Here is a 23,236-nt window from a genome sequence, read left to right on the forward strand (position 1 = left end):
TAAAATAAAAAATACGAAAATAAACAAAATCCTTAAAAATTTACTAAAAAAGAGAAAATAAAAAGATTAATAAGTAATATCTTGAATTATTTAAATTTCGCTTTTTTAACTCGGCGCTAAATTAATAAATAAATTACTAACTTAAGAATTCTTCATTTAAAGAAGTATACGGATATAATTCTTAAACAAGTTTATTTTACTTTTTTTTTTAATTTTACTATTAAACATAAGAAGGAATATTCTATATTATGATTAATCTTTATGAAAAAAAATAGTGTGGAAATGAAAATAAACCTGCGAATAGATACAAAAAAGAAGAAACCCCCGGAGAAACGACGTACAGATAAATACTAATATGATATAAGCCTCTTTGAAATGCATGCATGAATATATATATATATATATATATTTCAACGTTTCCTTACCTACTCAGACGGCGTCCGTCGAGGGGATTCCACCCAGGCCGAACGGTGTTCTCGCGCCAAGCGTCCAAGTATTGCTGGTGGCCGAGCGTATTAGTCCAGCGTTCTGGGGAAAACGGCCAGTCCTCCCCGGGTCCACAGCTACCTCGAGCCTGCGTCATTACCGGACGTGTCGGACCGGTAAACACTCCCTCGCGAGATCCGATTCGACGACACACCCAGATGGGTAATTTGACTGAGGCGGTATATGTTACAAATGATAACGCAGCTGTTCTAAAGCCAGCTCAGCGAAGACAGAAACCTTGCGTAGAGTAAATCCTGAATTAATTCCGATGTCCAGTACGCGTAGATACTGTGAAAGCACGGCTTGTTCCACATGGCTTGAAGAAATTTCAGCAAGAATTGTCAAATAAGTTACCACAGGGCTTCTGGTGGCCAAGAATTTATAGAGACATCGCTTTATGATCCTTAGATATCGGCTGTTCTTATCTGCGAAGCAGAATTCGCCAAGCGTCGATTTCCACTCGCCAATAATAAACGTGAGCTTGTTTTAGACCGTCGTAATTAAGGTTAGTTTTACCCTACTGATAATGCTGTCTAGACGAAGTAAATTTTAATTTATGGATATATATATATATATATATATATATTTTGTAGCCGACAGGATGCGCCTACCCATTTTAGTAAAAATATGACAAGTAAGCGGTTGGAACACGTAAGTCGGTGATGAATGGCACCGCGTTTATTTCGCTCACGTTGTTAGGTAAGCTCTAGGAGCTATTTAGGACACTGGTCGCTAAACTGTTTCGAGGCTCAGTAGCCGTTTATGGCACAAACATTCGGTCTTATGATTTATGGCGACCGAATAGGGTGGTGGGGGAGAAATGCCAATCAAACCAATAAATACCCTACTGATAACACTTCGTTGCGATAGTAATCCTGTTCAGTACGAGAGGAACTTCAATTTCGGACATTTGGTTTACGCATTCGGACGAGAGGCCGATGGTGCAAAGCTGTCATCTGTGGGATTCTGGCTAAACGCCTCTAAGCCCGAATCCCGTCTAGGCTAGGTTGTGCGACATCATCAGGAGTCCCGAATGTTCAGACTCGATTCATGTTATTAAAAATTCATTTAAGAAGGACTTTTAAATTTAAAGGTCATTCTATCAGTTCACACTCGGCTCCTGTCGGCTGCCCTCGGCTCTGTACAGTTCACACAGCTCCTTTCGGATGCATTCAGATCCTGACGATTCAGCAGTTTCGTACACACTACATAACCCGGCTCCGCACTACTGTCGGTTAATCTTTTTCCAGCCTTCTTCTATCAGTCTTCATGGACTCAACGTACAAAATATAAAACATAAACTTTAACAATCTATCATTTATGAAATCATTAAAGGCATTTATATACACTTGTATTATTCATTCAAATATTAAAGATCATATCTAATAATGAAGTGATGTCATTTATTTTTGAACCACCGGTAAATACGTAGAGTAATTATCGTAACCAAGGTACTACACCAAGACGGATATTATCTCCACACCGAGAATCGAAGGGTTCGATTCATATGCTACTTTTTTTTAGGCGTTGCGCCTCGCGGAGCGTACATCGCAAGCCCAGTGGCCATGGCATAGAGCAGGAATGCGGGATCATGCTCCCGCCAGTCTCTGCCCAGCCGAACGGCCTAACATTGGTAGCCCTACGGGAAGTTTAATGTCGGGACTCGAAATCGTCTGCACATGAATTAGGTTATTAAAAAAAAATATATATACTAGCGTTCTCCCGTCGCGGCTTCGCAAGCGGTATCAATGTGGCTTCCTCCGCAATATTTTTTTAATAGCAAACCTATTTATTTATTTATAAATAGAAATTATTTAATCAAAAATATTGTTTTCGATTTTTTTTAAATTTACTGACTCGACTCAATCGATTTGTGGCTCAGTGTTTTTCATATATCGCATCAACACCCGTATAAATGGTAACTTTACAAAATTTTATTGGCTTGATGAATTCTGAACACTACCTATTACAAACCATATATTACTTGGATTAAACTCAAGTTGTTGCTAGTTTTTTTCTTACCAAATTCGATTGCCGGTCGGCTGGTTACCGTTATCCTCAATGTTTCGTACATTTTCTCTTATCCATGCGTAAGATTTACAACTTTTTTACTTAACTATTGGTAAGTTAAATTTTAATATAGCGTATAAATATTTGTGGAATAAATATTTTATTGTTGCAATTATGAGAACGAACAATTATGTTTGTTGTTTGGTACAAGACCAGAGAAATATTAGGAAGGCAAGTGTTTATATTTTTTAAAAAGTAAAAGGATTCTGTATAATTAAAAATAACTCCTATTTTTTAAATATCGTAAATATATTAATCTAGAACTATCTAATAACGGTTTGACAAAACCTCTAAACGAAAAAGAAAATAATTTTAAAAAATCCACTCTCCAAGTTTTGTTCAAATGAATTTTTGCTTCATTTTTAAATCAAGCCCAAAGATAATATAAAAATAAAAAATTCTCCGAAACTGAATATATATATATGCTTTATTATATAATATATGCAAATTAAATTGGTACTGTTTGTTTGTGGAACATCACATAACTCGCTTACCTACAAAAAAAATTAAGTAAAATAATAAAATGTTCAATCAAATTGTAGTTATCTTAAGAAATCACATTTATTAACTTTATTAATAAATAAAATACGATTTTTGTGTATTATCTAAATTTCATTCACAGAAAACAAAAGAAGTAATCTAATATTTTTAAGGCGGAAGGAGGGGAAGTCTGTCTTACACCTCTTTTTCCGTTTAGTCTCTAGAACCAGCATAAGGTATTACTTCAGAGGAAGAATGATGATATGTATGAATGTAAATGAAGTGCAGTCTTGTACCGTCTTAGGTCGCTCATTCCTGTGACGTGTAGTTAATTGAAACCCAACCACCAAAAACACCGGTATCCACGATCTATTAACTTACCGCCTTTACTAGGATTTAAAATCAAGATGATTTCCTACGGCGAGTTCACCACTAAACCAACCCCATGGGTTCTGACTTACATCTAAAAAAACTCAGACTGCCAAGAAGTAGATAAACAACTCTTATAAAATATAATTTATTCCATATTCAAAATACTACATGAAAAATGAAGCTATAAAATACAATATCTAAATTCGGGCTTATTTCTAACGCAGTAATAGAGTTAGTTAACTGAATAACATTATCACTAGAATCTTCCTCAAAATTTAATAAAAACCATGGTAAAAGAGTTATTTAAATCAGCCCGAAGGTTCCTGAATTTTTTAATTATATCTTAACAAAGACACAAACAACAATTTAAAAATAAAGCTACATATAATTGAATATATAAGTTACAAAATAATCTGTTTTAAAATCAGAACTTTTTCATTTCATTTATCATGATTATTCATTCTCGTCTTAGTATAATGTATTATTAAACTGTTAAATACAAGTTATTGGAGCATTTTTATTAAGCACTAGAGACGTGAATTATATGAGATTTTCTTTCTCTTTCTATCTTGACAAGACAATGACAACGTTTCTTCCATGTAAGGGCAAAAGGTTAATTAAGTTACATTAAAATTACATATACATATATATATATATATATATATATATATATATATATATGTGTGTGTGTGTGTGTGTGTGTATATGACGTGTTTTGTTAAATCATAACTACACTATTTCAATCTGATTTAATTCTGAGTACACTTCTAAACATTATTAACTGTTTGAAATATTAATTAAAAGAATCTCTTCCTAGTAGAATAATATTATAGACTGTTATTAACTTAAATACTTGTTAAACAGACATTTGTAATTTATTTCATTAAAAATGATAACGAAGAATATTAAATAATTGGTTAATCACACAAAATAATGACTGATTTACATTAAAGTTCAAATACCCCATGCTTATCTGGTTTGACAACACAAAACAATGCAATTTATTATAATAAAAAAATATCGGCCAGATCACCCCATGAATGAATTCCTTGTTCTGATATTATTCAATTTATATGTTTAAAATAATCATATCTAAGTACGAAAATAAATTAATTTTATATATATATATTTTTTTTTTATATTCAATTCTTTTAATAACTATACTCCTCTGTATCAATACAAATTAATTTATATTTAATAAATCAATCCAAGTACAGAATAACTGAAATAGAATGACTTATCTCTTATTTCATTACATAAGCAGAAGCGTTTTCGCGAACCTAATTCGCATCATCAGCTACATTATATTTATAAATATATTTCAAAAAAACATCATAACCTCTTTTTTTAATTTTTATCTTTTTTTAATTTTAATTTATTTGCTTTTACTGACGTCATATTGTTCACATATGTAAACAATTTTACATTTTAATTTTTTAACTTAATTTTAAATCAATATTAATTAATTCATCTTTATAAATTCTAAACAATTTTTTTACATTTTACATCTTATTTTGAGTACAATTTTTAATTTAAATAAAAGTTTTTTAAATTTTTGTATACACTCTTAAAGTATGATAAAGTAAATTTAAATTTAATTTAAAGGTTTTTTAATGCAATTTAAAAAATTTTAACATAAAATATAAATGAATAAGTGATATGGTATTATGTATTGCATTATTGTATTGTATTATGAAGTTTTTTGAATATATATATATATATATATATATATATATATATATATAATATAATGCAGCCGATGATGGGAATTAAGTTCGCGAAAGCGCTAAATTAAAATATACATATATATATATATATATATATTAATTTAGCGCTTATATATATGTGTGTATATATATATATATATATATATATATATATATATATATATATATATATATATATATATACATCAAAAGAATTTGGATTTATTAAAATTAAAATAAAAAAATCTTATGTGGACACCACATGACTTTCTTGTCCACCTATGAAATTACCTATAAACATTTTTTTTTAAATGAAAAGTACATAACATTTTATTTCATTAATGACTCCTGATTTTTTTTTATTGTTATTATTGAATTTATTTATTGTAATTTTTATTACAATCTGAGGTTAAAAATTAATTATTAATAAATCAATATATTTAAATTAAAAAGAAAAAAGTTAACAAAAAGGAGATGAAGTCGGTGTCTTCCCTTTATAAGATTCAAATATTTCATTAATTGAAACTTTTATTTGGCTATAATTCTGGAACCAATGAAAATAAGTATCACTTATGACATCGTTCAAAAGCTCTCAATGAGACCTTCTTACTGCAGTTAAGAAAAAGTTCAAAATCCAAATGTTTTGGATTTTGGGCTTTTTATGGACACTTTTGCTCCAGTCGATTGCAATCAAAAAAGAAGGTACATAACTAAATGTTACAACAGTCCTAAATCCCAAAATTTCAATATCCTGCAGCTAATCGTTTTTGGCGTCACGCCAAAATTTTTCAAAATGAATTCAGAGATGGTCAAAATGGATATTTCCGTTGAAATCTGAAAAACCTTAATTTCTCGCTATCACAATACTTCCTTCAATTCGTACACTACACGCGGCCGACTGTCGCCTTACACCTTTCGACTACTCCAGCTTCGTAATCCTTTAGTCGTACAAGAAAGTAAAAAATGCTTCATTTATGCTGGGATTTTGGAGTTAGTTTGACAATACATTTTTCAGACTTAACTTATTTATTAATAATAGAACTGAACAAAACCTGTTCTACTTTGCTATCATTTAGATATTAAAAAGGTATCAATAAAATATACATCATTAATATACAAAATGAGAACGTTTTTAACAAAAATTCTTAAAAAGTCTTACTTATAAGATTCAATGGAAAAATACCATTAGATTTAAAAATTATCATATTTCAAAACCACCAATTGGCAAATCTAAGTCATATCATAATTTTTTGTTTATTTTTTAAGGTAGAGACAATAGAAATCTTATTATTAACCGAATACCCATCCATTTCATTTAATATTTAGAGTTCTGATTCAGTTGGCCTCAAGATTAATTCCCAACAATGGTGTGGCATTTTTTACTAGCCTCTTAATCCATTTCACTGGTGTGAATAGCACATTCAAGATTTGATTCTGAGCAGAACGACAATAAAGTACCCTGATTGGAGGTAATCCTTCCATGGAGTGGTTATCTTCTCCATCTTTCCTCCCCTTTAATTATAATTTATTCCAATTTCCTTGGGCAACTGATATGATTTTCGGGTCAAAAGTTCTGGTTCCATCTGTAGCACTGTGGGTGGAAGCTTCTGTTGTACAACTACTCTTCCTTTAATGCAGCTTACTAGAATACATTTATAGAATGCATTTATAGACCTAGAAGGCATTCGATAAAGTAGACTGGAATAAAATGTTCAGCATTTTAAAAAAATTAGGGTTCAAATACAGAGATAGAAAAACAATTGCTAGCATTTACAGGAACCAAACAGCAACAGTAATAATTGAAGAACATAAGAAAGAAGCTGTAATAAGAAAGGGAGTCCGACAAGGATGTTCCCTATCCCCGTTACTTTTTAATCTTTACATGGAACTAGCAGTTAATGATGTTAAAGAACAATTTAGATTCGGAGTAACAATAGTACAAGGAGAAAATATAAAGATGCTATGATTTGCTGATGATATAGTACTTCTAGCTGAGAGTAAGAAAGATTTAGAAGAAACAATGAATGGCATGGATGAAGTCCTACGCAAGAACTACCGCATGAAAATAAACAAGAACAAAACGAAAGTAATGAAATGTAGTAGAAATAACAAAGATGGACCACTGAATGTGAAAATAGTAGGAGAAAAGATTATGGATGTAGAAGGTTTTTGTTATTTGGGAAGTAGAATTACTAAAGATGGATGAAGCAGGAGCGACATAAAATGCCGAATAGCACAGGCGAAATGAGCCTTCAGTCAGAAATATAATTTATTTACATCAAAAATTAATTTTAATGTCAGGGATAGGTTTTTGAAGGTAAATGTTTGGAGTGTCGCCTTATATGGAAGTGAATCTTGGACGATCGGAGCATCTGAGAAGAAAAGTTAGAAACTTTTGAAATGTGGTGTTGTAGGAGAATGTTAAAAATCAGATGGGTGGATAAAGTAACAAATGAGGAGGTGTTGCGGCAAAGATGAAGGAAGAAGCATTTGGAAAAATATAGTTAAAAGAAGAGACAGACTTATAGACCACATACTAAGGCATCCTAGAATAGTCACTTTAATATTGGAAGGGCAGGTAAAAGGAAAAAATTGTGTAGGCAGGCCACGTTTGGAATATGTAAAACAAATTGTTAGGGATGTAGGGTGTAGGGGGTATACCGAAATGAAACGACTAGCACTAGATAGGGAATCTTGGAGAGCTACATCAAACCAGTCAAATGACTGAAGACAAAAAAAAAACTAGAATAGCACCCCTGTATCCCTATGGAAGTTTTCAGATACTGTAGTTTCATATCTGGGTGTTGCACAAAAAGCCAAACATGTAATTGATGTGCCTACTGGGTCAATCCAGACCTCCTACTCCTGTTTCTAATCAATTAGTCAATTTTCAAGTTTATAATAATTTTCTTATTCACCATGCGTTTCAGAATATTGACTACAATCTCTTTGAATTTTCTTGGCAGAAGTCAAGAGTTTTAAGGTTCAAATCCTAGTATACTTTTATACAGATCTGAATATTAGATTACAGATACCGGTGTTCTTTGTTGGTTGGTTTTCAATTAACCACACATCTCAGGAATGGTTGACCTGAGACTGTACAAGACTATAATACACTTCATTTATATTCACATATCATCCTCATTCATCCTCTGAATTAATACCTTACGGTGATTCCAGAGACTAAACGGACAGAAAAAGAAAGAATAAGAAGCGAGTCTGAAAGGTAAGCTAATGATTGTGCGGGTCATAAAAGTACTTAAATGTGATTGTTTTTTGACAAAGACCATGTTTACTTTTTACATGCTTCAAATTTTTATGTTACATCCCCCACCCCCCCCCAAAAAAAAGGTAATGCAATTGAAGCTGAATGTTAGTCTGTTTTACTTTATTAAGTGAAAGACATGAATTAGTAAGCGGATGGTAAAAAGATGATACCAAAGGAATGAAGAATAAAAACAAACCCAAACACAGAAAGCATAGAAGAAACACTGAGAAGGCTATAGAACGTTACTTAATTTCTATAAATATGCTGTATTCTATAGAACAAATAAATTATTATACCTTCAATTTCATTCATATTAAACGAAGTATAAAATAGACTATCAAAACAGTAAATGATTTTATATTAATACTGAAATTACCAACATATCATCCATAAAAAAAGTTTAAATTACTTCTTTATATAATAGTTGTAGCAGCTAAGATCTTATCATATATTCTGATATTTTATAACAATATTCTATGATATATTTTAATAATCTTTGTTTGGATATATAAAATTTCAGATAACTGTTGATGCTGGGGTTTATACAAAACTGATTTATGCGGCTATTGTAACAACAGTTTGCTTTATTGGAGGTAGTTACATAATAGACATCATAGGAAAAGAAGTTTTTTTACGTAAGTTAATTCTATATCATCAATAATAAATAAAGAAAATAATAAAATTATTTTCCAAAGAGATAAATGTTCATAAACAGAGGCAAAAGATTCCAGAGGATTTTACAAGCTACAATAGAAACTGAAAATTAATTAACGGATATCTCCTATATAAATGAAAATAAATGTTTGTTTTTTTGTTTGTCTCGTATACGTTCCTATACCATTCATCCGATTTTGATGAAACTTTGGTGAGTTGCCGCCCACAAAGAATTCTAAATTAGTTTGGACCCACTAGGTGGCGTTGGGAGTCGAGATATTTCAAAAGCTAGATGGTGCTGGGATCGAGATATTTCGAAAAATTGTTTTTAAAGTCCAATTTGGTTCACGTTCAGAATACACATTAATTACATGAAAAGAAAAATGTTTGCAAAAACTATACCCGCTAGGTGACACCGGTGTTGAGATATTTACGAAACAAATATACAAACAGACTTTCTTCTTTTATATATATGTTACAGTCAAAGGCTGATTAGTCATTCCTAGGTTTGACTAGTCAAACCTGCAGATTGACTAAGCTTCGTAGTCAAAGCTGAAAACAGACTTTCTCTTTCGGCCTTTGGCTAAAATGCTTTTAGGCAATTCTAGGAGCGACCAAATCGACCAGTCAAAGTTGGAAACTCATCAGACAATCATCTTTTTTTTAGTGTATTGTGTGCTGCATATGTCAAAAGGAGGGCTCTGGAGCACACACTTGTAAAAAATGTAGGCAAAATGTTCATATCATCTGTTCCGACAGCACACTCACTTCAGATAAGGGATATGGAAGTGAAGTCATTTACATTCGATGTGCAAAAAAGGTACAAATAAATATAAACAAGGAAAGAGCTATCGATGGACTTGAAGCTCAGGCTGCTGTGATGAAGCAAACATCTCAAAATAAATTTCCTACGGTTGAGGTTGGAAAAACCGTCACTATTCCTATCCCGAGTGTCGACAGGGGTAAAGAAGATGCTCGAAACGTCCTCGGTGTAGTTTTAGAGAAAACAGAAGAAGGTTTTTATAAGCAGGGTACCAAACGAGGAACTATCAACACACTTTTCACAAGGAACCGATTCCAGGAATGCAAAGAGACCATCATTAATATTAGTGATGTGCCTGATATTGAATTATCATTAAGAGAAACAAGTACCAAGGATTCAATGTTCGGAGGTCAGGGATTCATAAAATGTAATTGCAATAAAAGATACAATTCTAAAATGTGCAAATGCAAAATATTAAACATTTTGTACAACTCAAAATGTCATAAAGCAACTACTTGTAACAATAAGTAGAGTTCAGTGTCCTAACTATTGACAGTTTGCCTTTCAGTTGATATCCAAAATTAGTTTGTTATTACTTAGAAATGTAAGTCGATTGTACTAACACAGAAACAAAAGTTTCGTCGAATAAATGAGATACTAACAATTTTTTACATTTATTCTTTTCATTTTATACCAGGAGATCTATGAAATAAAAAAACATTATTGATTCAACAATAAAACATGTGAAATTAAGACAAAAAACACATTGTCAGTTAAGTATTTAATGACAAAGCTGATTGTCTGATGAGTTTTCAACTTTGACTGGTCGATTTGGTCGCTCCTAGGATTGCCTAAAAGCATTTTAGCCAAAGGCCGAAACAGAAAGTCTGTTTTCAGCTTTGACTACCAAGTTTAGTCAATCTGCAGGTTTGACTAGTCAAACCTAGGAATGACTGTAAATCGGCCTTTGACTGTAACATATATATATAAAAGGCAATGTTCGTATGTATGTCCGCTTTAGACTAAAACACTACTGAACCGATTTACGAGAAATTTTTTGCAAACTGATCCGCGTTGTCTGGAGATTGTTTACAACTATTGAAATCCTCGATCTGACTAGTAGGAAGAAAGTTAGGGGTATTTTGAACAGACTACTGTGTTAAAAGAGTGGTTTGAATTAAATCCGATAGATAGTGCTGTTTTGAAAATTGGATTTATTTACATTCTGACTTTTAAAAAGTGAAAAGTTAAACTTTGTGAAATTCCGTAATGTTCAGTTTTTTAATGTTTTATCAAACTTTCAATTGTTTTCATTTAATCTATATATCTACTCAAATCTAACAATGGCGAAGCATTGCCGGGTCTGCTAGTTTTATATGTTCAGTCCTTGAAAATATATATATATATATATTTCTAATCTAGCAACAGCGAAGCATTGCCAGATCTGTTAGTTATGAATAAAAAATGAATAACCTATAATAAAAATACGCTTAAATTAAAATTACGTCATAATATACCATGAACAACAAGTTAGTTATGTTATAAAACAATTATTACTGTGCTCATAATGATAACTACACAATACATTCATTAATAAGTCCAATCAAAATAATGAAAAAAAACTTTGTGAACATAATACATTATTGACTATACGACATTCTAATATTTCAATGAGTTTCTGCAATTACTGAATAACTTTCATAAATTTTTACCCATCTTTAAAATTTAAGCATACAGAAAGAACTCAAAAGCTGATAATTTTCTGCTTGACTCTTTAGACAAATATAAAACTGTGACTGTCTAATCTTGTGTAATAAGGTACCCTTCAAATGAAAAATTTATTTTCAGGATTTCTTTCAATAATGATCCGAAATCTCCAGGAAAATTTACACATTTGAAGTAGAATTTCCCATGAAAGGTAAAATCCCTCTCCAAAAAAACCTCTATTTTATTTTAAACACATGAAATGCCACTAAGTGATAAAGTGGAAGTACTTTTTTTATTGTCGAAATATAAATTGAAGACCTATAAATTTTAAATTAGAACTAATATAGCAAATATCATTACGTCTATTATATAAAACAATGAATATTTACTGCAGGTAATGATCCTAAGTTAATGACAAAGCTAACTATTACTGTTCAGCAAGAGACTAGTAAGTAGTTAACTAATCTTAAATAAAATTTAAACGTGGATAACAATTACAGATTCCTCAATCGACTCCATTTTTGGATGATTAATTTACCAATAGGCTTGAAGGTTGCACACGGTAATGCAGAGTAGAAATCTTGTATTCTACTATACTCCACTCACGACAACATAAGTGCTACGTTCCAAGGACACCACACGTTAGGGAGGGCAGACCGATGACTATCAAGGAGGTACTTTCAGTGTAACTGTTTTGTTTATATATTTTCAAACGTTTTTGTAAATAAATTGTCCGGTAGGAAAATGATAAAAACAAGTTTATTGAAAATGAAAGCAAGATTAAATATTTAATTGAATATTGTGAAATACAAAATCCTATGCAGCAGTAGAACTGCCTCATAAATAGAAATTATGTTTAAGATAGAGAAAAATGTAAAGAGTGAAGTATCTAATGCATAATCACTGAAAAAAAAGAAAAGGAATGGTGAGTAATATCTGTGTCAATAAGCGGGGTGAAAACCATGTCTTTAGTATGTTTACCGATTAATACTTCATCTCCACTACACCTCTCCATTTCTCATGTTTAAGAAAAATAACATCATTTTGCAATAGGCAATTTTATAGAAAATCGTTGCTCGGGTATCACTCTGCCCGCTAGGTAGAAATCTTACTGCAAAATTTAATAAACATCGAACAACATGCTAGGCTGAATTTGCATTACAAAGACAAACAGAAGAAATACCAAAATTTTGAACTAACACAGGACTCCATTAATTTGGTCGTTAAATAAATACATTTTATCATCAAAGAAATATGTGAGAAAACCAACAATGGAAGACTTATTATCACAAGCTTCAAATCCTCGATCGCAATATGCCCCAGAAACTCTTAAATTAATAGCACAAAGTTCTACATAAGGCAAACAGGAAATGGCTTCACCGAGATAACACATAAAATCAATATATTATAAAATTATCAACAGTTACTATCTATTTTTAAAAACAAGCTACACATTTCTTCTAGCTGAACATAATAAAAAACCACATTATTATAAAATGGAAATAAATATAAATCACAAGTAAATAATATAAACAGACATTTTAAATCTATGGCAGTCTCCATGAAAGATGAAGCTTGTGATTAAACTATTCTATCTCATTTAAAAAAATCGCAAAATAAAAATGAAGGTATCATCGGAAATTGCAATTATGTTTGGGCTAACTGGATTCGACAAATTTTAGTTATCGTCATTTGTTTAAAGATTAGGGGCGTGAAAATCGGAAAACTCACGTTTTTTTGCATTTGTTTTTTGATAACGTCAACTTTGAATTACTGTAAAATCAAAACGAATAAAGAAAAAAAAATTCTACTTTTGGAAGTGGATTAAACAATTATTTCGCAATAATTATAATTGAGGATCTATCTCAAAACTACTATTATTTAAGCGTAAAGGTCTTTTCAAGTAAAATCATCACATTTCGGTTAAAATTGCGTGTAGAAAAAAGAAACTTCCGTTATATCAAGCATTAATTTTGTTGAATTCATATTTGTAGAATTTAAATGAAAATATGCATTCGCGTTTTATGATGAGGAACATAAAAATCTATTTAAAAAAGTGGCAATATATGATGGGACTGAAGAAGCCGTCTCAGCGAGCGGTACAGTTTCAACAAGTATGCAATACATTCTGTTAGTGTTCTGTTCATGAATCCTTTACACCGACCACTACATATGTTTATCAGTATTTATGTTAATTAATTATATTATACATAAATAAATATATCTTTGCAATTATGTGTAAATTTCAAGTCATGCATGAAATAAAACATCTGATGTGGACACCACATGACTTCCTTGTACATTTATTAAATAACATTTACATATTTTTAGAAGTACATAAAAATTCATTTCATTAATAACTTCAGTATTATTTATTGTATTTTTTTTTTACAATCGGAGGTTAATAATTATTAATAAATCAATATATTTAAATTTAAAAAAAAACTAAATGATTTAAGTGCTTATCAAGTAGTCAGGTCTTGTAATACAATTTCCAAAAGAAAATAGTGAAGTTGAAAGGATCTTTATATAGGTAAATCAATGAACTGAAATTTTAATTCTATCTGATTTAATGATAAAATTAATCTTATTTTATTAAAGCTGATAATATTGTTGTTATTCTTTTACAGTACTGGGATTTCTAGTAGCCGGAGGATGCGGTTGGGTCTTCTCATGGTGTAATGGTAAATGGGCAATACATGTATCAGCAATATATGTTGCTGTATTACAAGCAAATACAGTAGCAATGCTTGGTGTAGTAGTACAACTTTTTCCAACAAATTTAAGGTAATTTAAAAAACAAACGCATGAAGGTTTTAATCAATCTATAATATAAATGTTAGATAAAATGTATTTAATCCATTTTTTCAGATAAGTGGTAAACAACATCACCAATCATTTGTCATTCTCATTTGATCATGAAGCAAGACACTCGCGCGAATTAAATACGGTATGTGCATGCACTTTAGTTAGAATCAGTGAATTAAATAAATGAAAAAAATATTATATTTAAATAAACTGATACATATTTTTAATTAAGTGCGTGCGTTCGCATGTGTCGTGCATCAGAAACAACCCACAATTGTAGGATTTTCCCGGAACGCGGCTTAGCCGCGTGACGAGAAAGTCCTACCACTATGTTACCAGCTTTTTTTTCTTGTATGAATAGCAGATATTTTCTTCTAAATTTTCAAATCTTCAATTAGGTGGCATTGAAACTCTTATCACAATTTTAGTGACACCTTACACACTTAAATTAAGCTAAACAAATTTCTCTAATTTGAAAAAGGGGATTTGTGTGAAAGTAATACGTCTATCTCATATTTTGACTATATGAGCAGAAAAAATAAAATATTAATAATGTTTTTTTTTTATTTTTGTTTTTTTTTAGAACAATGGCTGTAAGTTTAACAATGATGTTTGGACGTCTCGGTGTTCTGTTTGGTAGCCTTGCATTTTCATTTGTGTTAGAATTAAGCTGTTGGGCACCATTTGTTGGAGTTGGAACTATAACATTTTGTAAGGCCTAATTACTAATTATTACTTTTAATAAAAAAATAATTAATTATTCATTTAACTCTACAGAAATAAGCGCTTAATCAAGTGTGAATCATATCTGAGGTTACTTTAAGAAATCAACCGTATATAACGTTATACAATGTGAAATTAATGACAATGAATATTTAATATTGCATGAAAACTGTTATTCATTACACACAATTTTAATGAACTGTTCATTAAGTAGAATAAATATTTGGATAAATAATTAACCCACGAATTTTTAAGGGTGGTAAATTACAAGTTTAACAAATTTTCCATTTTTTAAAAGATCGACTAACACCACATTTTCGGTTTAAGCCCCCTGGGACCACAGAATATTTTACAATGAAAACACATTATTTACTGTTACACATTATTTACTTTGTAACACATCCTGAAATATTACAAACTCTATTTACAAAAATGTGTAAAAGAAAAATACAAACACCATGTAAGGCACTCATAGCCTGCTGTTGAAATTATATATATATATAATTATATATATATATATATATATATATATATATATATATATACAACATTTATCTGATGCAGAGTACAACTACTACGGTACTCTGGGCCTCAGGGCAAAGTTTTATTTTCCACACATCCATTAGTAATTTTCTTACATTATTATTTTTTTACAATAAAAAAAAGTGTTTTTTCTATTATCTTATTAATAATTAGGCTACTTAATTTTATTAAGCAAATTTACAATTTACAGTTTACAATTGTAAATTTTAATAAATTTACAATTCATTTTTTTACAATTTACATTAAAACTTCTTCTTCTTCAGCAGTTTATAACTGATGTGTTTATTTAATTTACAATTTTATACTTATATGTTATAACATCATTACTGAAAAAATAATTTAACATTTTATGTATGAAAATAATATAGCCATTTACAAAGTGGAGGAGGCATAGGTCACCATTTCCAAACTTTTTTTGAAAATTTATCTTCCATATAACCCTTGGCCAACTGTTTCTTTCCTTTCTAGAAAACAAAGTCCTGTCTTATTCAGCAAGGATTATATGTTAATGCGACTCAGCAACTCTATATTAACAACATAAAAAACAAGGAATGTTTTTTGGGAGAAAGCTAAATCAGCAGCTGCACCCATACGCGCTACGCACTGCAGTAGTGCGTAGCGCAACAGTTATACTTATGTACGTATCTCGCATAACTCAAAAACGATTAGCCGTAAGATGTTGAAAGTTTAGATTTAGGACTATTGTAAAATCTAGTTGTATACCTCCCCCCTCTTGATTGCGATCGACCAAACAAAGCCCCCAAAAAAAAGCTCAAAATCCAAAAAAATGTGGATGTTAACTTTTTTTTTTAACTACAGTAATAAGGTCTCATTGAGAGCTTTACAATGATCTATCATAAGTGATACCTGTTTTCATTGGTTCCAGAGTTATAGCCGAATGAAATTTTAATTAATGAAATATTTGGCTCTTACAAAAGGGAAGGCACATCGGTTCGAATCAGACTTCAACTTCTTTTTTTTTTAATTTAAATATATTGATTTATTAATAATTATTAAACCGTGATTGTAAAAAAACTTTTAAAATAAATACTTATTCAATAATAACAATAAAAAAATATGAAAAAAATCTTAAGTTATTAGTGAAATAAAATTTTACGTACTTTTAAAAATGAGTATATGTAATTTAACAGGCATTATTACACATATGTATATGTAATAGAGTTGGTGAAATATCTAATTATTTAAAATTAATTGAAAATAATTTAGAATCGTATTACTTTTGGATTTTCTTAGCAAATTCTTATAAAAATTGTATATGTACTTTTAAAAAAATAATTTTATTTAATTACTTGACAAAAATAAAATACATTTTTGAATTGTATTGAATTTATTGAAAAATTTTTTAGTTGTGCCTAATATGCTTCTTACAACTGTTGTTACGTACCACACTCTTCCAGATTAGTATTATTCGTGATTTGCAGATGCAAAAAAAGTTTCAGAAGATTTCTCATATGTATTTAATAAAATGTATTTCGAGGTATATATTGCTGAGTAGCCCTCTCACTGATTAAAACCTCTCTCCCATTCTTACAACTAGATTTCTTTTTTTTTTCTTTTTTTTGCGTTGGAGCAGCGGAAACCTCTACCAGCCGCCGCTTGCCCGTACAAGACGGCAGTGTCGGCTTTCACCTACTAAAACCCCTCCCCCTTACTGTAACTAAATCGAACAGACCCTGATTTAAAAAAAAAAAGAAAAAAAGACTATTGACAGTTTGCAACCTCCCTTTTAACAAAACAATACCCTGCACCTAAAATCTTTATTTCAATCTAATCTAAATTAATATAAACTAATTTAACTCGCTGAATAATATCCTATCCTAAACCTACACCCTTGTAGCTATCGGCTTTCTATACAGATTACACTATCTCACTGAATAAGATCCTAACCTAAAATTCTAACCTAAGGGGGTTAGGTTAAATTTACTACTTACTTAGTCTACCCTAACCCCCTTACGATAGGATACAGTGAGGGTTAGGTTAGCCTTACTACACGTCTAACACCTAACCCCCTTTTCGGATGTCGCCTCCGGAAAACGCCCGATAGTCAGGCTCTCGCCTAATAAAAGCTGAAAAAATATAAAACCCTTACTCCAATTAACAAACCTAACAGCTACGAGTCGCAGCCTAACCATTAATATCCCGCTTGAATTGACTTCTTCCATTAATACCCCGCCTGTTTTGTTTCCCACTAAAACATACCTCAAATTAATTTCTTCCGGAACTATACCACGATTTAAATGCTGAAAAAAGAAAAAATATACATCTCAAATTTCTTTAATAAAATTTTATAAAAACTTTTTATTTTAGTAAAACTAATTTTATTATTTTTCAATTTATGTAATTTATTTTGTCTTTGTCACAAAATAAAAATTATTTGTTATATCACGATCATATATTTCAAAATAAAATATTACTGCATTATATTTCAGAAGGCTATGAGGGAAATCTTCAATATTAAAAAGCTCTTCAGCCGTAGATTTTTAATTATGAACATATCAAATAAGAAATAAAGTTCTCACATCGGTCCACTCCATTTACTTCAACACCAAAAAAGAGATAAAAAATAATGATAATATATACCCATCCCTCAGGAGATTGCAACATCTTTACTCAAATAGGAACACAAATATAACTGTTTAAGGTTTTTTAACTAATTATTTTTTTTTAAAATGATTGCTTTTTTGTTCATGTATAATTAAAAGCCGTTTCGAAACATTTCTTAAAGTAATAACATCATCCAATCTAACAAAATAATAAAATAACTGATCCCATCAGAGGATTACAATAATACAAATTATAAAATTAAAAATAAAGATGATCTACAAGTTTAAAGGCCCCCATAGGCGGTCCGTTCTGATCAGTACTGTATCTTTGATATTTTTAATTTATGAAATTAAATTGTGGCACTACCATTTTAGTTATTTCAAAAAATATTGGCGTATTTGATTGGCAAATTTTTAAAATTACCTAATAAGGCCATAATTTTATATTATCATGTAAGAATACAATTTCATAGTGTATACTACTTGTATACTACTAACATATATATATATATATATATATATATATATATATATATATATATATATGAATTTTTATTTTTTATTGAACATTAAAAATTATGAAATTCAAAAAATATCTCAATTAGCATTTCTAAATACGAACACAAACAATTTTTTTTTAAATTCAAGGTGGACAGCTGAAATGTAATGGGCGCTAGACGGTAACAGGAGAAAAAAATGTCGTACATAAAGACAGATTCTGTTACCTTGTAGTACGTTCCCCTATTACTAACATTCCAAAACTTGTTGACCCACACCCTGTTATTTTCTGTGAGTCGTCATTATTATGAAATCAAGTATTGCAATTCAATACATCTAAAATAATGCAGAATGATTCGATTAACTGCAGAAAAAGTGAACGATATTAAAATTCATCTTCAACCATTTACGGAGATGAAATCGAAGTACTGTGAGTAGGCGGGCAATAAAATTATATGCATCAGAAACTGGTAAAGCAAGTATTAAGGATAAACCTCGTAGTGCTCAACCGGTTTCTGTCATTGACAGAAGCAACAAAAGGATGCGGATGATTTGTTTTAAAATGATCATAACATCACATTACAAGGCTTCGCTACCAGATAGGAAAAATAACAAACAAAACATATCAGTACACAACTGGGCTGCTGTAAATATTTTTACCGTGGTGCCGTGCAAATTTACACAAAAAAATGTTGTAATACCAACGAAAGGAATCTTGTGAACAGATAATATATTCTTGTTAGGAAATATTTTGAGGAGATACACCCCCGTTCAGAAAATCAACTATCTGATGCGTGAAAATCGCCGATTGACTATCAAAGAACTTGCAGAAGGGGGTTAGCATCAAGACTGGATCACGCCATGATATTTTGACTGAAAAATTGAACGTGCATTAAACTGCAGCAAAGTTTGTTTCTCGTTTGATGACCGAACAGCAGGAAGAACATCGAATGGACGTTTGTCGGCAACTTCTTGAACAAGCTGATGGATAATGAAACACGCATGCAAAGGATCGTAACGGGAGATGAAAGCCGGGTTTACGGCTATAACATCGAGACATCATTACAGTGGATCGGCAAAGGTTATCTACGCTCCAAGAAAGTGCATCTCTCGATCGGACGTCAAAGTGATGCCTTCCCGTTTTTTTCGATTTTAACACGAAGTTGGTAGCGCTATTCAACCGGTATAGATACGACAGTGTGAGTTGATTCTCCTTGAACTGCGTAAACCTTTGTGCAGTTTCCGGTCGTGTTACGAACAATGTATTTTACCATAGAATAACAAGTTTTCATTTTTGATGGTGCCTACCATCAAGGCGTTTACACGGTTACGTGAAAAAAATTCACAAAAAGAGACCGGTGTGTGTTGAGACAATTCAAGGTTCCTTCACCACGGCGATGTGTCCGCACACACAGCTTTGTCAACTCGTCAGTTTTGTGCCAAAATTCAGACGGCTGTCCTCCCTTAGCCTCTCTACTCGCCAAACCTGGCTCCTTGAGATTTTTTCTTATTTCTGAAATTAAAAACAGTGATGAAAGGACGCCGAATTGAGGCTATTGATTGACGACCAAAAAGCAAATTCGTCACTGGCTTTAATGGCCATTTCAAATAAAGTTATCCAGGACTGCTTCACGAAGTGGAAAGACCGCTGGAAAAAGTGTGTGAATAAGGTAGGGGGGAAGTACTTTTATAAGGGCAAGAACCAAAAATCTGTAAAATTAATAATAAAGATTAAAAAATTAAAGTTCGGTTATTTTCTAAACAGATCTCGTATATTAAAATAAAAAATATATATTACATCTCAACATGCTTGAAAAATTTAATAAAATCAGCAAAATAAATGAACTAATACTAAAAAATTAAATATATTATTTGATAACATAACATAATATAGGCTGATTTTTTAATCCTGTTACCCAATTGTTAATGTCTGGTAATTTTTTTCTAAGAAAGGGAAATTTTGTTTTGTGACACGAAGTTGGTAGCGCTACTCAACCGGTATAGATACGGCAGAGCGAGTTGATTCTCCTTGATCTGCGTAAACTTTTGTGCAGTTTCCGGTCGTGTTACGAACAGAATGTCTTTTACCATAGAACAACGAGTTTTCATTCTTAAACAATATTTTGCTACGAAATCGTACGCGAGTGTAAAAGAATCATTTCAAATTAAATTTTTTGGTGTTCCTCCGCCAGAAAAAGTATCAATTTCTAGGCTAGAAAACCGATTTCGAGATACAGGTAGTGTTTGCGACAGAAAACGTAGTGGTCGACCAACTCGCTTGACAGATGACGTTTTAGAGAATACGAAAACAAGATTGCTCAATTCTCCACGGAGAAGTTTACGAAAACTTTGGTTTTCGAAAACGTTACGAAAACGCAAGTTGGTTTGTCATATTCGAGTGTTCAGAAAGCTGCTAAAAAATTGAAATTGTATCCGTATCGCGTACGATTAGTCCAAGAGCTTCAGCTCACCACTAAGTTTTCTGTCGCAAACACTACCTGTCTCTCGAAATCAGTTTGCTAGCCTAGAAATTGACATTTTTTCTGGCGTAGGAACACAAACAAATTTAATTTCAAATGATTCTTTTAAACTCGCGTACGATTTCGTAGCAAAATATTGTTCAAGAATTATAACTCGTTGTTCTATGGTAAAAGACATTCTGTTTGTAACACAACCGAAAACGGCACAAACGTTTACACAGCTCAAGGAGAATCAACTCACACTGCCGTATCTATAACGGTTGAGTAGCGCTACCAACTTCGTGTCACAAAACAAAATGTCCCTTTCTTAGAAAAAAATTACCAGATATTAACAATTGGGTAACAGGACTAAAAAAATCACCTGTAGTTATATAAGATTGGTTTCGTACAGAAAATCATCAACGATAATTATTCTAATTGAAAAGAATTAACAGCAAAAAGATCTTTTGAAAAAATACTGACACAAATGTTCATGAAAAAAAAAATTTCCAGTAATTGATTGAAAATGAGGATAAGTTGGTAATAATGCTTATGTATGGAAAGTATAATAATTAAAAGTTTTATTAATAAAAATTTAATAGAGCACGTTTTAAAAAATTAAAAATTGGTAAAAAAGATAGGACTTTTTAGGCTATTATCTTCAGGTTTTTCAAGAAAAATTATAAAAATAAAAAAAAATACTAGTAAATAAAAATAAGAAGACCCTCAAGTTTTAACCACTACTATAAAAAATGTTTCCTCATCTGAAATAAAACAATGTATATTACATACACTTTCACAACAGAAATGTTAGTGTTTTTCACTCAAAAAAAATAAATGTAATGTTATCATCACCCAGAACAAACTTATAACAAAAAAATCCCCTTCTTTAGATACCAAAAATATTAATAAAATAAGGTCAAACTAAGATGGAAACAAATAATAAAAAAAAACTTAACGATTAGGATAAAATATGTAACACGAATAACAAAATAAAATCAAAACGTATGGTTGTTTAACATTAAATTTTCTGAAATATATTGATACTTCCTAGAAGTAACAATACCCGGTCTAGTACATTCTTATCATTGCCTAGGATGTGGCGAATGTAACTCGGTAATTTAAATTTACGACATAAGGCCGTAACATATGCAATCCACAAGGATGTGGTGCAAAGTGAAGTAGCAATTGCATCGTACGCACAGTGGTACGTTCTTTGCTGACATCAGGTATTCGTGAGTAGGTCTGGTATGTCCTAATCACAATCGGCAGAGGACCACTTCCTCTCAGTGAATTTTTCTCCATGAAGAGTCCCGTGATAACACCATATTTTTTACGTGTCAGAGTTTATTGACCACTGTAGCAGTCCAGTCACCTTGCCATTTTCGAAGAGTATGTTTAATAGAATTAATAAAATCAGAGCAGTAACACAAGAGTTGAAAAGACGGTTGGCTACATGTACCTTTAGCAGTGGCATAACCACATTCGTTACCCAGCATTCCCAACAGCTAGGAATCCAGAAGGAACTCACTTGTGTATTGTGACGATTCCACTTAGCAACTGAATTATGATTTCAGTGATGATAGGATATCTAGAACACAAATCCTCTAAGGCTTGAAGTGCACTATACGAATCACTACAAATAAGGATATAACAATGTTTTGACTTAATGATATTCAAAGCCATATTGATGGCGCATAGTTCGGCATTGTAAACACTTGTAATACCAGGTACACATAGGTTCTGCCATTTACAACAAAAGTGGATCCAACAGTATCATTCTACTTCAACCGATCTTTGTACACTACTACGTCTTAGTTTATCTTTGATAGAAAATGGCAAAATATCTGCTGAAAAACAATAGGAGTTGTTAATATTTTATTATATATGGTGAGGTCATAATTAAAATGTATGGGGTCGAGTCTCCACAGAGGATATGAACAGGGATAGATTGGGAAAACAGAAAATGTATCAAAATTTAAAGGTACATTTAACAGCTAGTAAAGTTCATATCGTTGTAAATGAGGGTTTGCAAGGACTGCTTTAAGAACTGGGTTATTTAGTTGTCCTTAATTTGTTGCTTTAGACTACATATCGGTCCTTCTTATAGCTGTGATATATGTTACATACCAGAA

The 23,236-nt window shown here is 31.2% G+C and overlaps 3 protein-coding genes across 6 annotated transcripts in view; 2 read left to right on the forward strand and 1 right to left on the reverse strand.

Annotated features, from left to right (window-relative positions):
• The window catches only part of LOC142329769 (synaptic vesicle glycoprotein 2B-like), a 218,742-nt gene that overhangs the window by 183,570 nt on the left and 11,936 nt on the right, over positions 1–23,236 (reverse strand). The window lies entirely within an intron of this gene.
• LOC142329770 (synaptic vesicle glycoprotein 2B-like) overlaps positions 1–23,236 on the forward strand; it is a 111,540-nt gene that overhangs the window by 87,375 nt on the left and 929 nt on the right. For both annotated transcript variants that reach the window (XM_075374549.1, XM_075374550.1), the window contains 3 exons: positions 8,903–9,017; positions 14,137–14,293; positions 14,898–15,025. In XM_075374549.1, coding sequence (XP_075230664.1) covers positions 8,903–9,017; positions 14,137–14,293; positions 14,898–15,025 — 400 coding nt within the window. The remainder of the gene's footprint in view (positions 1–8,902; positions 9,018–14,136; positions 14,294–14,897; positions 15,026–23,236) is intronic.
• LOC142330362 (uncharacterized) lies at positions 9,917–10,330 on the forward strand. The gene has a single exon (XM_075375588.1). It carries the CDS (start codon positions 9,917–9,919, stop codon positions 10,328–10,330), a length of 414 nt encoding a protein of 137 aa, XP_075231703.1.

The sequence above is a fragment of the Lycorma delicatula genome, chromosome 9, assembly GCF_047948215.1.
Source record: "Lycorma delicatula isolate Av1 chromosome 9, ASM4794821v1, whole genome shotgun sequence".
NCBI lineage: Eukaryota > Metazoa > Arthropoda > Insecta > Hemiptera > Fulgoridae > Lycorma > Lycorma delicatula.